Source organism: Falco cherrug, chromosome 3 (assembly GCF_023634085.1).
Source record: "Falco cherrug isolate bFalChe1 chromosome 3, bFalChe1.pri, whole genome shotgun sequence".
Taxonomy (NCBI): Eukaryota; Metazoa; Chordata; class Aves; order Falconiformes; family Falconidae; genus Falco; species Falco cherrug.
The window spans coordinates 30257991-30273879 of NC_073699.1; the positions used below are offsets into that span (position 1 = coordinate 30257991).

General features: G+C 44.1%; 1 protein-coding gene across 1 annotated transcript in view; it reads left to right on the forward strand.

The window, feature by feature from the left end:
- The first annotated feature begins 1342 nt into the window (after positions 1 to 1342).
- Positions 1343 to 15889, forward strand: part of NIPAL2 (NIPA like domain containing 2) — a 51762-nt gene continuing 37215 nt past the window's right edge. Inside the window, exon 1 of the mRNA XM_014285135.3 lies at positions 1343 to 1657. Coding sequence (XP_014140610.3) covers positions 1553 to 1657 — 105 coding nt within the window. The 5' untranslated portion in view covers positions 1343 to 1552. The remainder of the gene's footprint in view (positions 1658 to 15889) is intronic.

A 15889-nucleotide genomic window follows, 5' to 3' on the forward strand; every position in this document is an offset into this window, starting at 1 on the left:
TATGCAATGCTGTAAAAATAGTCTGCAGCAATTTACATAGCTGTGAAATATTGGAGCTGTTTTTTTCCAGTGTACCTATGTATACATGGCTGTGGCTAACTCCAGTATTTATAGAGGACTCATCGGAGCTGTGATCACAGAAACTGGTATTTCAAGTTAGGCCACACACGTGACAAAACTTTTCTTATTATGAGGCAAGGTTTTGTATTTTGGTGTGTTATATCATCATCTAACCGAAGCACTACCTTGCCACTTCTGCCCTTCCTGTATCACCTTCTAGGCTGGATTCAAATAACCATCTTTGTGGCTAATGCAGGCAGTGGTTATGCAGTCAAGTAGGAGAGTATTAATTTAACTTCAGTTTCTTTCCTGTAATTGTGTGTACCTTCCATTTTTGAACAAGTTAATCATACTGAGGGGCTGTGTCCTCATTTCTCTCTCTGCAGTCAGCTTTGCTGCTGCTCATTTCTATTAGGTATCGTGTCTCCTTGCCTGTGGAAGCTCAGTCCCCAGCCTGCTCTCCTGCATGCTGGCTTGATCTCTTCTCTCTTGACGTGTCTTGCTGATGGTAGGACTAGTAGTCCCACTGGAAATGGCCAATAAATCCCACTTCTACTTAAAATTAGAGAAAATTCTGCTGTAGCAGGTAGTAGAATAACGCCCCACTGACCCTTTGTGTGCTCTGCTAATTGTCAGGACTGTGGACATTTTGAAGCCCAGCTGCCCAACAGGATAAATTAACACAACCCAATACTTCCAAGGTACAGTACGAGCTCTCTTGACTGCAAGCAGTTTTGTCCAGAGCCTGAAGATGCAGTGGCTTAATTATTCTTTTCTGTGCTTCTCTAGAAGCCTATTTCTGTCTCACATATAATTCTGCTAAGCTCCTACCTTGCTAGCTCCTACTCTCCCTTTTACTGAGCTTTTTTAGTTGTCGTTTTCCCCAAGACAGCTTAAGTGATCAATCCAAAACTAACAGAATGAATGGATAAAGCCACAGCCTGGGAACGAGCCTGTTACCTGAAACATCTGCAAAGAAACTATTCAGGAAATACTTAAAAGTGAAGAATATATGACAGAAATAAGAATTTAGGCAAGCAACTATATGCACGTGGGACCAACAACTGCTGACTCCTGCAACCTAGCAGTGAGGAATTAATAATTGACCATTAGATTTAGGCACTGATTTGAAGGAGTTAAATTCCCAGGGTGCCTTTTCAGAGCAGGGTGGGGCATTGAGGAAGTCAGAGAGAGAAAATAAAAGGCACCTGAATGCCCTGGAAAGGAAGAGAAGTAGCAAAATTTTCTGTCAAGCTTCCATTCCTCCCCTATGCTACAAATGCTCCCTAGCTGAGAGTGTCCTGGTGCCCACTGGCAGCTGCAGCCCTTGGCCACACACACCTTCGTGGGGAGTGACCCGTGGCGGCAGCCTTTCCCACACCAGGAAACGAGTGTCACATCCTGGTCTCGCTTGCCTCTACCCACAGCCACCCGTCCCCACTGCTGTGACAGTGTGTGGCATGGCCAGTGGCCAGGGCCTGAGGGTGGGCACATGGGCATTCTCCCCATTTCGGAGTGGGCATCCTGGAATACATCCTTTGGGGGGCCAAGCAACGGGAGCGGGCCCCTCTCCAGCCCCTGGTACAGCACACACAAGGTAAGTGTTGACTGTGCAGCACCGTGCTGGGGCTGTGGGAGCAAGTGGGCTCGGGGAGAGAGGGGTAGTTGTTTCAGCCTCTCCCCACTGTCCTCTGAGAGTCCCCTTCCAGCATCTGTTTGCTGCTGACATCTACTCCCTCTTCACCGTGGCTTCCCTCTTCAAGCAGCCCTTTCTGAGCAGGAGCTAGGCAGAGCTGTGCTGCTCCGCGCTAGAGCATTGCTGGTTTTTGTCATCAGTGTTTCTGTTGCTGTCAGTGCTGACAATGTATTTGGGCAACTGCAAAAGAAAGACTGAATTAGCCCCCAAGAACTAGCAAGTTGAAGCATCTGCTAACAATAAAAATGAATTGGAGATTGATTAAACCCTTTACCTTTTCCCTGCTTTTTGCCTCACAAACTAGGAGGCATGGGAGGATACTCAACATTCTTGTTTTTCACTGCATAAGAGACAAACTGATTTTTACGATGCAAAGTATCAGTATAAATTGTGCATAAGATGGCTTGCAACTAACTGCTCTCCTTACTCTGTGAGCAGCCCAGTAGCAGGTCATAGCCCGGGGAAGGTCCACAAAGTTCTCCCCTCTGGATTCTGCATTTGCTACTGGGTGGATATCCAGATGGCAGGAGGCATTTCTCAGCCCCTTGTTCTCAGAGGGAAGGAAACCTGTGAATTCCTGTGCTTGGCTCCCCGGAGCAGCAGGACTTCTGGCTGGTGGCTGTGCTTCCCAGGACTAGAGCTGGGATCTCTTATGGGAAAGGGGAGTGTGGAGCCAGGTGTTACTGTGGGTTTGGGAGTCAGCGTCCCAGGGCTGGCAGTGCTTGCAGAGCTGCCAGAGGAAGGCAGCAACAGGGAACCCCTTCAGCATGGGGATGCCCAGCTGCACGTCATGGTGGGGTTATCAGTTTACTTGCAAATTTACTTGCAGTTTACTGGGATGCAAAACATCCCAGCCCTGCTCCTGTACTCCTCAGAGTCGATGTGTGAGGCTTGCTGTGTTTTAAACCTGGTAGTTTTCTGGGAAGACTTGAATAATTTCTTTAGTGTTGCTTGGTATCTTCGAGCAAGACTGATTTTTCTGTACTTCCATTTACTTGGCTTGAGGCTTTGGAGAGGTAATGGGTGACTATGGGTCATGTATTGCTGCCAGCCTTCTTTTTCCCAATAGTTAAATTCTTTTGTGCACCCCCATTTTCACATATTACATTTCTGGAAATAGCAGGAGCTGTTCTCTCCATCCCCAGCTAATCCTGGCTGTGATTCAGGGGATCAGCTCTGTCTCAGGTTTTCAAACAGGGGCTCTTTCTTTTTCATGGGGCTTTTTCTTTTCTTAAGGCCATTTAATCCTCTTGGTTCGGTTTGAAGAGGAGCTCTTTGTTTTCTGCCTCTACAAGAGATCATAACTGCACCAGCTCCCAGCTGCCTGGAAGCATCCTAGGAGAGCTGAGGTGGATTGCTTTTTGGGGAGTATTTTTTCAACCCCTTCAGCCACACGAACCATCAGGGGGTGAAAGAGTGAGATCCCCTTTCAAGAGCCCCTGGATGTGACAGGCTTGGCATGGCTGTGGGTCACAGCTGCCTAGTGCCACATGGGCACTGGAGTCATCCAGAGATCAGCAGATCTGACACATGCATTAGGGAAATCCGTGGCACTAGAGTAAGCCTTAAACTATGTCTGTAAACATGCAGTTCCCTGGAAGAAGTTAAAGTGCCTGTGTCCATGTGGCTGTGTAGTATAATGCCTCCTTGTGCTGGCATTACATTTTTTGAGGTTGTTTGGGTTTTTTGGGGTTTTGTTTGTTTGGTTGGTTTGTTGTTTTTTTTTTAATTGGAGTTATTCTCCTGCCAGGTCCCTGATGAGGCTGATTGGCGCTAGCTATCAGCATGAGGCTAGAAGGGGGAATGTGTATTCATAGGAAAAAAAGGGTGGAGGTAGGTCTTCTCTTTGGCATTAGCATGGATGTAGCTTGATTGATGCTGCTTGAGGAACTGCAGCTCTGAAATCAGCAACACGGGATCCTGTGCTCTCACAGCCTTCCCTGTTAGTGATGCAGCAAACTCAGATGAAATATGTACTTAGTTACTTGAAGTATTTCCTGACAAACTAAAATTGTTGTAATATTTATGCGTCTGCTGGAGTAATGAATGTATGAAGCCACCACTTGTGGACTTTGTCTGCTTAATAGAAAGTGTATATAATTATTTGAGTTCAATCATTTCTTACTTCCCTCAGCACTTCTCAAAGGTTGCTTGTTTATTTCCAGTATTGTCGTTTATGGACCAAAACATTTCGCAAGTACAGTTGAGATGATTATATATAATACTGATTATGGTTTGACTTTGTGTCAGAGAGGGAGGAAACAGCTGAGTGAGAACAGTCAACAAAGGCTGGGATGTAATCCTTCTGCCATAACCCGGTGTTTCACACGGCCGTCGGGTTAGTCTCTGTGTGTAGTTGCTCAAGTGCAGAAGCTGAGCTGGAGATGGAAATGTGTTTCACTTCTGCTTCTTTTCCTTCCTTTGCCTGTTTATTAAGAAACTTGGAGTTATTACTGGCTGCCCAGGCGCTCACCTTGAGAGACTGTTTTATTCCATGGGTTGTGGCAATAAATCATTTTGGCTCTCTGTTTGAGGTCTAAAATGTAGACAGCTCCTTCAGGATGAATCTCCAGCCTCTTGTCCTGTGACAACATATCCCAGCCTGTCACAGGCCATACATTCAGGGGGCGAGTACGTGCAGCCAGGCAACCTGATCCTGTGTGTGGTCTCATCAGTGGGTTGTGGTGGCTGCTACCAGGTGCAGTGAGAAATCCCACAGATTAAACACGCCATTGTGAGGTCTTTCTATGCTGCCTTATGTCATGTATATGAAATCCAGACTTCATAAGTGCCACAATTAAGGTTTTTGGCTCGTTCTGTTCAAGGAGAAAGTCTTCAGTACCTCAGCTCACCCCACCTTGCTAATGGCTTGATGTCTAGTGCCACTGAGGCTCAGCAAGCTGAGGGCATGGTTTGGTCCCAGTTTCTTCCAGTGGCAGCACAGTCCCTGCTGGTGCTTCTGGTGCCCTGTGCTGTGAGACACCCAGTGCAGGAGGGCAGGAAGCTGCCACCATGGCAAAGATGATTTCTCCATTTCTCTTGGCTGAGGAAACACCCCAGAAACACTGAGGACCTCTTCAGCTGGCACTGCCACCAGAGAAAAGAGTAGTCACGGCCCAACCTACAAACATTCACCAGGATATTTTAATCGCTTAAACAATGACATTTCCAACCAAGTTTTTCAATCGGGGAAAGCTCTAGAACAAGCTGAGAAGTCCATGGAAAGCATGTGCAGGAGCCAAAAGGGCAGCATGGCTGTAGCACACCTGGGTTTCAACCAGGGCAGATTTCCTCTGCAAGAAGCAACCACCAGATATTATCAGGCTACTAAAGGTGAAGGGAAACCATCCTGCTATTTTCCACTTCAGGTGTTTTGTAGGACTTTTAAAATGCCATTTTCTCAGTCTGTGTAGGGTATGTCCTGCTGCAGTCTGCTCCCTGATGGACCATGGATGTTAATTGTTTCAGGTTAATCAGTAAATGAGTGCCTGAGCATGGGGAGGGTAGAGACAAACATGTCTTCACCCAGCTCTCTGCTGCTGTAGTCACCTGTGAAGACTATGATGAAAAGTTTTTCCTCTTTCCCCCCCAGCACCTAAAAGTCTTCACTGAGAGCAAACAGGGGTGTCAAAACATTGACTGTGTTTCATTGTGGTGTTCTTTACCTGTCAGTTTTCAGAGTTCACACTCATTCGGTTTCCTTTATCTTATGAGGAATGTGCATGGGAGAAAATGCATACTGTTTTGTTAAGTGGGGAATATGTGTTATTTTCAGCCCTTATAAATCAAAAGTTAGGAAGAAGGCTTTGTTCAGCCTTTCAAATATACCTTTTTTGAATCAGTCATAGGGATTCCAAAAGTCAAAGTCTATAATGAAGAAGCATTGCAAACAGTTGCTGCCAGCACTGATGCACGCTCTTCTGGTGGTGTTCTGCTGTCAGGAATTTAGCAGCATGGGCTTAGTCCCATTTAATTGGGCTCTGCTAGAAAAGGATGGGTCATAAATGCAGGACTGTCAGCTAGGACAGCTTTGCACAGAAGCTTCCAGGCTCTGTCAGAGCTGTAGGTCTGATCTGCTGGGGGTTGTGCTCTGATTAGCTTTTGTGTGAGTGAGAAGCTGACATGAGAAAGCAAAATAGAGCACTTGAGCAAAATGGATCACCCATATCTTTTTTTGCAAGGTCATACATCCATTCTGCCTTGCCAAACATCAACTGTTCCTGCAGATGTAAAGATCACAAGGTGTCTGGTGTGAAACAAGCACATAGCTTACATAAGCTGCAGCCTCCGGGTTAAAGAAAGATCAGCTGCTGCATGGGAACTTATTTGTTACTCAAAGGGAAGGGATGTAAGTACAGGAGAGCCTTACCCCTTGCCTGTCCTATTGCACGGTATCATAAACTTGGTTTTATCGTTGCAACTCTCGGATTCCTTAGGGAACATTGCTTGCAGTGACTGAAGGAAAAGAGCTGAGTGGGAGTAAGCCACGGAGCTGTTTATACCTCTGAATATAAAGGAGGCAAGTCTGGAACAGAGGCCCTCAGTGGGAAAGTAGCCCAAAGACTGGAGGTAGTATGCAGCTTTCTGAGCCAGCCTGAGGGGTGACCTGCCTATGTGGTTTCCACCAGGCACTACTCTGGGTCTCGGAACAGCCTAATTTCCTAGTGCTGTGCTATTGGCAGACATCGATCACTCTGGGTTTCTCCTACCAAAGCCCAGCATGATGCTAGGCAGCAGGTACAGGAAACCAGCTCAGCTCCACGTTTTGAGCTTGGGGCATGTAGACCCAAAGCAAATGCTAGTGATGGGAAATATCATCCTGCATCTATTCTCAACACTTTCATCTCTTCAGCATTCCTGGCAGAGCTGCTTGAATGAATGCTTCCTAGCCTGATAGCCAAGAGAAGCTGGTGAGCTAAGCCCTTTTATTTAGGCTGATGACTCGCAGTTGATTTTGACCGAAGCAGCCTTGGTGGCTCCTCCTGGACACCTCAGCCAGGACATTGGAAACAACTGCCCTTGCAGGGCTGGGGCAGTATTGAGCACCAGCTATAGCTCCACGAGTGCCTGTTCCCTGATTCTCACTAGGCTATTTTTCCCAAATCTCAGACTGTTTTCAATGCTTCCTCTCCCAATAGGTGCTATCATAAAATGAGTTTTCAGTTTTTCTGAGCACATTAAAGAACATGTGCATTTGATTTTTTTAAATTATTAAAGTGACAGCGAGTTAAATAGGAGCTGTGTAATTATGCTAATCTGTTTAAAGAGGCTTGAGAATGCTAATTTGCAAATTTCTAGGCAATAAGGAACGTTACAATTCTTGTCATTTGTCAGAAAGTGGGGTGCAGAAGACAAATGCAAGGAAACTCGTGTCACAAGTTATACATTTCCTACCTAGTGCAGAAATTAGTTTTGCTTTGAACTCCTTCAGAATGGCATTTTACAAAAAGACTGGGGCATAGAGCAGACTCTGTCTGATATCCAGCTCAGCCACTGACTACAGGGCTTAAAATACAGTCACTGCTTTTCAGCACAATGATCTGGAGCAGCAGAATTGGATTTAGTCTGAAGCTAGCAGAGCAGGGTGAGTGCTCCTCTTGCCTCAGTCAGCACCAAGTAGGAAAGACCACGCATGGGACAAGTTTGAATCCCTACCCTGCTTGGGAGGTTTATTTGCCCTCCCTGTCCCCAGCTTCTAGACTACTTTGCAAATAATAGACTTTAAATTCAATTGGCTGTGTCTACTGTGTTGGTTTCGGTGTCTCCAGCCTTGCCTGGGAGTTGCAAAGTGATGTAGGGTGAAGGTCTGGTTGCCCAGGCCAACACCTGTCTGCTCCTGAGATTTCATAAGGTTGCTGTGTTGATATAGGATGTTGCTGCTAGCCAAAGAGGTGGTGTTAGCCCATCTTGAATCTGCTTCTGCGGCTTCGTTTGCCCTAGCACTCATTTTGACTCCTTGATGAGGCAATTTATCTGGCTAAATCAACAGGAAAATGTTCATTGATATTTTATTTTTTTTTAATAAAAGTTGTTCCTTTCATAAAATCTCACCTATGACACTGTGGTCCCTTATGATTTTGTGACCCAAAAAAGACTTTATTGCTCTTTAAAGCTGAGGTACGATTTTCTCACATAAAAAAAAAAAAAAAAAGATGTCTGAATCTTATCCTTGCATGTCTCCCAGAGTCTGCTGGATCTGATTAACTCCTGTTTGAAGAAATCAAAAGAATGCAAATAACTCAAGTAGAAATTTGACCAAACTCAAAACCCAGGGCTTTAGAAAGATGAGCAAACAGCAGACTGTGGACTTTGGTCAAAAGGGAGATGAGGACCTTTGGCTAACCTAATAATTGGAGGCTGCAATTACTCCATTTGGCGTTTTGGTGACATGTATAAACTGTTATGTTCATGTTTATAATGTCACCACAGCTTGTCCAAGAAGAATGGCATTTGTTAATATGAACAGTTGGGAGATATGCTTTCCATTCTGTGACTAATCTGGACTTTGAAACTTACTGCCAGCAGCTTCAAAAGACAGCCAGTTGGTGTGCGAATCAACGCCAGGCCTGGAGCAGAGATCTTAAGAAATGTGGCAGTGATATTTGCAGGGTGTGCTCAAAAGGACACAGTCAATACCAAACTAAACAGATGTGTACTGCCTATATTGAGGTTATACCAGTATAACTCCATTCTCTTCCATGATGACCATGGCTGATTTACATCATCTAGGCTAGAATCTTAGGCCTTGTTTGATGATATGAACTGTTTTGCCCTTAACAGGGGGTTGAAGAGAGGTTATGGAACTGTGACAGAGAAATCACGGGATCATTGGGGTTTCATTCTTGGATGAGGCATGCAGTGACTCTCTGGCTATATTCCCCTTCGTATCCTGCTGTGTTCTGCAGAAACATCCCTGTGAGGCAGAGGCATATGGTGAATGCAAGATCTCGACCATGAGGAGTGCCAGGTTTGGAGGAAACCCCTCCACATGTGGAAGCAATGACTCACAGCAAAGCAAATGCTGGCTCCTTGGACATGGCTTCTTCATGCTGGCTGAGGTGAAATAGTAACATAGAAGTACAGATCTTCTTGTGGACAAGCCTACCTCTTGCTGAGATTTAATCCCCTAGAACGAAATCAGCTTAACGGGAGCTAAAAACTCTGCCAGAGTCTTAGCTAATGTGTCTGATGACTTAGCTGTCATCCTGCTCAAAACAAAGTCATGTGGCCAGCTGATATGGATTGTGCTTGAACCCCTTTTCTTCAACAGCCAGGGATATCTCCACTGGAAAGAAGTTACTGTGAAAAACAACCAAAATATGGGTTGTGCATACATAACGGACTTGTAGCCAGATAGTTAACTCCTAATTAAAACCAAGTTTAATTTTCTGGGGCTCCAGCTTGTGAGTAAATAGATCATGACTCCATTTACGTTTCTTTATGACTCTAATGTACTATTTCTTAATGTTTCTTTTCCATTGTTGTGGGAGTTTTGGTTATTTTGGAGCGGGTTTTCCTGCTTTGGGATTGCCACAAGGTTCTTGTATTTATTGACTTCTAATGACATCAGTCTCTTTCCTTTGTTTCTATCTCTTTTGGTGACAACCTTTTGCTCCTTGCAGTGATTACGGCACCATGAACATTATTGTTCAGTGTCTGTGTTACCATGTGGCAAAGACTCAGTCATCATGTCAAGATGATGGAGAGCAAAGCTTGTATTATCTGCAGAAGCTTCAGTCAAACAAATAAAGCAGCTTTCATGTGATCAAGACTCTAGATCCATCTCTTGACTATTGTACTGGTTTGGCCAGAGTTAATTTTCTTTATAGTAACTTGTCTGGTGCTGTTTTGGATTTGTGATGAAAAACATGTTGATAACATGGGGATGTTTTAGTTTGTGCTTGCACAGCATCAAGGTGATTTTTGTTTCTCACACTGCCCCACCAGTGAGTGGGCTGGGGGTGCACAAGAAGCTGGGAGGGGACACAGCTGGAACAGCTGGCCTCAACTGACCAAAGGGGTATGCCATACAATATGGTGTTATGCTCAGCAATAACTGCTGGGGGAGGAAGGAGGGACTTCTGGAGTTAGGGCATTTGTCTTCCCAAGTAGCTCTTATGCATGGTGGAGCCCTGCTTTCCTGGAGGTGGCTGAACACTGGCCTGCCGTTAGGAAGTGGTGAATGAATTTCTGATTTTGCTTTGCTTGCTCGAGCAGCTTTTTCATTACCTATTAAACTCTCTATATCAACCCAAACTAAAGAGCAATGTGTGGTTTACAAAAGCATAGAGATAATAGAGTCTGACTCAGGAAAAGGGTGCTCAGTTATTCTTCATTTTTTTAATTCCTGAAAGGGAGTAGACACAATTTATCTTTGTGGCCCCATCTCTATAGTAGTCCCTGTCAAGAAGAAACTTGCTAACCATTATATCCTAAACTGACGCTAAAATACCGGATTAAAAGACAGCAAGTTATATACTGGGGAATCCACATAAGGTACAGTTGCTGCAAGATCAATAATACTCCAAACTGGTGAAAAAACCCTCACCACCTTGTTATCTCTTTGAGTGCAACAGAGGACATAAAAAGGTGGTATAGGTACCTAGAAGGGATCATCTAGCTAAACAGATTTCTGTTTTCTGCAGCAGAAGACTTCTGTGTAGTAGATGTTTTGGATTTTTGTGAACTAGGTACCTAGCCCTCATGTCAGCACCTACCGTGAACGGAAAACAGTAATCAGTACTTTAAACCAGGTTACAGTTGGTAGTAAAAGGTCAAAATGCACAAGTGTAATGTGTGACAGGGAAACAGCTGGGAAAACACGAGCTCATTGCCCGTATCGCAGGCCCCTGCAAGAAATTTGCATATGAGATCATTTTTAAAGAGTTTGTTATCCCCAGATTTGCATCTTACAGTTTTGACCAGAAGTATCTGCAAATTAAAAGCATCCAGTTGTGTGTTTGTGTGTGTATGCACCCATATACATACGTGCGAATATTTTAGAGTGCAAGACCTCATGTTTTTAAATCATCACTGATAAACTAGCAGTTGTTTATATTTAAATGAAGAATGTTGCTAACCAAAAGGCTCTCCCTTCTGGAGTCCAGTCATTTTTTTGGCATTAGGAACTATCTGTAAATGATTAAACTCTCTGTGGAAATGAAACTAGGAGAGCCAAGTGCGTGAGGTGCAGGAAGGGAAGCAGGGAACGAATATACAGCACCCCTGCTTTGCAGGAGCAGCCGACTGGAAGGGCCTTTGGGCTGCCCATTCCCCTACCATAAAATCAAGTAATTCTTTTAACAGATGGATCAAACTTCATTCTAAACGCAGTCAGGTCTTTTCTTTCTCCCCTCCCTTGTTGTTACTTCTGTTAGAAGCGGTTCTGAAATGCCGCTGGCTTGGAAGTGTCCTCATTTCCAGCCTGCGTTTACCCCTGCCCCACACGTGTGACACCGGGCTTGAACAACTGAGCGTGTTCACTTGGGTTGTGATGTGGAGAAACATTTTCTATGCACATCAAAGGAAGGGTTAGTTATAGCTAACAGAGGATTAATTGAGACAGGATGGGAGTCCAGCCTGCCTTTGTTGGAAAGTGGTGCTGGAGAGGTGCATGCAGGAAGAGGCTTGTCATCCCTCTCATGAGCTCCTCTCAGCTGGTAGAGGGCAACTTTTATACAAAAGTGCTTTTTAAGTTTTGGTAAATAATGTATTGAGCTGGCTACATTTCTGTCAGGCTTTTGTGTATCTGGTTTAAGTGGAATCAGAAATAGCTCATTCGTACTCCAAGCAAGACTTGTACTACAATAACAAGAGGGCATGAGCTAGCTATGCTTGGTTTGGAGGCATGTTTGTGTGCACATGCAGAGCGAGCCATCTCCCCAACAGTACACTGTGCCCTGCTCTGCAACCTGATGTAAGACTTCACAGTGCTATTTACTCAGTTGTTCGGGTAACTCCCTTTTGAGCATGCCTGTCTTTCTGAGCACTGGCAGAGCTAGTGCTCTGTCTAGCAGGGCATGAACTGGTACGCTCCAGCTCCCCATGAATCTTGCGTCCCCCTTCTCAGCTCTCCGTTTAGGGGTCCAGGGGGCCACATGAAGCAGGGAAAGGAGCAGCACAGCCTCTGCGCATGAGACAGTAGCTTCTGGGAATTAATATACCTAGGCTTCAAATGGCCTGGCTTGAACCTTACCTTGTACACCAGGAATTAGTGTCAAACAGCCATATAGAAAGCCTGCTCCTGGGCAGCAGTAGAGAAGTTGCTCCTGGGCAGCAGTAGAGAAGTTTCCCCAGGCCGGCTGGCTGTTTTGTGGGAGAAGCTGGTCAGGCAATGCTGGCTTGCCTCCGTGTTTCTCTTGAGGGACCTGGCAACTGGCAAAAGTTTATAATCCTATTCTTGCTTTTCCTGGTATGTAATTTCTATAGTTGCCATGGAGATGTTATGTGATGGTCCTTGAGAGAATCTATTAAGATTTACCAACTATGACTGACATTTTCAGACCCGTTGTTATACAGTCATTGGAGAGGTTTTTATTTGCAATCTGACAGGCAGTATTAAAAACATGAAATGGTCTCCGCTTATGTGGCAAGGTATCCTGGGCTGTTCATGTGAAGAACAGTATAAAAATCCATTCTGACCCTTCTCCATTCTCATATTTATTTCTAATCTTGAGATTTGTTTCCTGAGAATAAGAAAATGAAATTTAGAAGTTGGAACGTTTGGTTGTAACTCCTCAAAAAGAAAAAAAAATGCTACTCATAATGCTTGTTAACATTATAGTGGATTGATATGTTTGTATATTGAGTGAGCGTATAGAAATTTACTTCAGTATAGTTCACAACTAATATTCTTCATATCGGTTTTTGGACATTAATTAAAGTAAGCAAACTGATAAATACAAGTAAGATCTCATGAGAATGATTAAAGTATGGAGATGAATGAAAGGGTCCCACTTCACTAGTTGCTTTATCCTCTCAAGTTCCCACACCTTTTCTTCTGTAAACTACCAGGCTCTCCTTCCAGCCTTTACAGTTTTTCTTGTTTCTGAAAAAGATGTATTTTAAATTTGCGAGGTAATGAAAAGTAAAACCTAGTAAAGGCAAGGATACTGTAATATTCATGGGATAGGATCCTTACTGACTGTGGTCTACAATCCAGCCTGCTGACCTGTGTAAAACCTACAAACTGTCTTGTCTTCACCCAAATTTATCCTGACTTAGAGTCTCCTCTCTCCTTCTGTTCCTAACAAAGATGGTGCCAAATGTTTTGATCCTTTCTTCCTTGTATATTGAATGATATCCTTTTTCTTTATGTCACAATGAACAAATCAAATATGTTTTCATTATGTGTTTCAGCACAGGTAATTGCTCCTTTTATTTCTGCTGTCCTTCAGTACTTCATATGGGCCTGAACCCATATATGACTATATGAATTGCACTACGAAAACCATTGAAACAAGGACCTTCTTTTCTTTATACATCTGTAAAGCACTGAGTACAGCCAGAGCTCTGTGAATAATAAGAGCTAAATGATAAACCTCTCCTAATTCCACATGGTGGCTCTTTGAAAAATATGGTTTTTGTTAAGGATCCTGAATTCCCCTTGTTTCAGAGTGAACTCAGAATTGGAAGTTTAGAAGGCATTTTCTTGCCCCCCGCCCCCGCCCCCCCCCTCCCCTGTTATTTCTTATAAGACGCATAGAGATCTGACAAAATCCTCATTACTGGTAACGATGTGTAGTTTTTGAAGCAGTATATGCCATAACATTTGTTGGGAACACCTTTAGATTACAAATAAATGCAGAAATGAAGAGTAATGAACAGTTTAACTAGCCTTGATGAGTGAGCTGACAACATACATTTGAAGTGGGTTTTTTCTGCTAGTCAGTTTAATTTATAGACATAGCAAGTTTCCATAAATAATGACCATATACCTTTTACTCAATGCAAATTAAGTTAATCTTTCTAAGTTTTCATTTCACAGGCCTGGCAACGGCAGTTTAATGTGCATTAGGAAAATATACATGTAATATGGATAAATTGCATCTCGCTGTTTAACTGAGTCTGCAATGCAGGTTTTAGTCTGCAAGGGATAAATTTATTAGAATTAGTGCCAAAGATTTGATTTCAGCCTGGCTTTCATTTGCCGTAAACCCCTTACTTTGACAATAAAAATAGACCTTGCATGCAAAATGCCCATTTAAAACACTGCCAGAATGATGTGTAAAGGTGCTAAGGTAAATAAGCATCAGGTCTGGCATGATGTGCTTAAAGCAGGACTGTATGCAGTAATATGCCATACTGCTCTTCATTTGAATAGCAAGATGCTGCCACTTCACTTGGCAAATGGATGGCCACCGTCCTCCCCTTCCTACACATGGGCTCATGCAAGAGCCTCCCATGACTGGGATGGGGGATGCCAGGCGAGTGCTGAGGGTCCCTTGCTCAAGATGAATTTGCTACTTCTCGAACTCATTCCCTCCAGCAGCCCTGGTACAAGCTGCTTTCACCACTGGCAGACTGCGCGGGGCCACCATTTTAAAACCCTTGCCACGGCTTGTGAATCTTGATCCGCTTTTCGTGTTAAACATTGGCAGGTGGCTTATAAAGAACACAATGCTAACGGGGTCTGTGTTGGGAGGGTTATGTCAAACCTGGAACAGTGCCTTTCCAGCCTCACAAATTGTTCTAAGGCAAACGAGGTGGTGAGGGAATGGGGGGCCAGAGGAAGGAGGCAGCCCTCAAGCCAGCTATGCCACTGAGGAAAATGTCAGCAGATCCACAGCCTCAGTCTGTGGCCCATGTGTTGGGGACTATCTAGAAGGGACTGCAAAGCCAGCAAGTGACATCCATGGCTTGTTCCAAACCATATTAAGGTGAAGGAAATCAAATTTCTGTGGTTTTGGTGTTGTGGTTTTTAACTTTCTGGAAAACTTAAGGTCAGAATATTTCTGTGATAAGCCTCATGCATTTGGAAGTACTGGAAGAATGGGTCAACAGTTTAAAATCTGGGGTCTGACAATGTGGCCTGTACATTTGGACAGACGTTTTGGTGATGAAGGGACTTGCATCTTATGCCAACAGTTTTGAATATGTAAGGCTTTTTCCTGTAGAAGTCCTTAGTTGACTGAAGGAGCACCACAACTCTGAAGTTGTGTCTACAACTGAATTCCCTCACGGAGGTTTGTCTCAAGACTTAGGTGTGGAAAGCCCCGCAGTGCTGCAGATGATATCGCAGCTGGATATCACAACTGGAAACTTGGTGTTAAGAGAATATCATATTTGTTACTCATAAACCTGGCTGTTCCACCAGTCCTTTAGCCTCTAAAGGACATTGAATGGCAGGCAGTGCAAACAGTAAAGCGTTTTACATAACAAAATGGGAATAGAAGGGCTGTGGTGGCCTTCAGGGCAATACAGCAACCATTTTGGTTTGATAGGGTGATCTATCTTCTGTCACAGGTCATCTTTCATCAAGCATGGTTTTACTAGCCTGAGATATGGTATCCTATTTTTTCTCTCCCGCTTTGAGCGCAGCTGTATGTGATGGCTCTTGTGCATTAGAAATCGCCTGCTGATTTAGGATGCACTCTGATTTGTGAAGTTTGCAATCTAATTTTCCTCTTTAATGCATTTTTTCTTCCCTGTTGTTTTCTTTAATATTGGCATGTCTGAGTATGACCTTGTGCAAGACAGTTTTGCCATGCTATAACTGCATGGTGTTACTGTACTTTCATCTCATCTCCCTGAACGGATCCATGTGATATTTGACCTCCTTGGGGCATTGTACTCTGCTTTTAATCTTTAGGGGTCTGTCCAGCCCAGGGTTTGGAAGTATGGTGCTATCACCATACTAACCAGAGCTCATTAACACATGTCAGTCTAGAGCAGGCAGCGCAGTATATATGCCAACAGCAGCACTCAGGTGAAACGTGTGGTCATTACAATAAAAAGACCTGGGCAACGAGGATAAGATTTGAACCCTGACTGCTACTATGAATTTGCCTTGATCATGCACACGTGCTGTTTTTCCTTATGTGCAGATACAGGAGGTTGCTTAAGTTGGGCACAAAGGGCTGTCACCTCAACAGCTTTGCATGTGTTGCATGTCAAGGCCCTGAAGGCACCCAC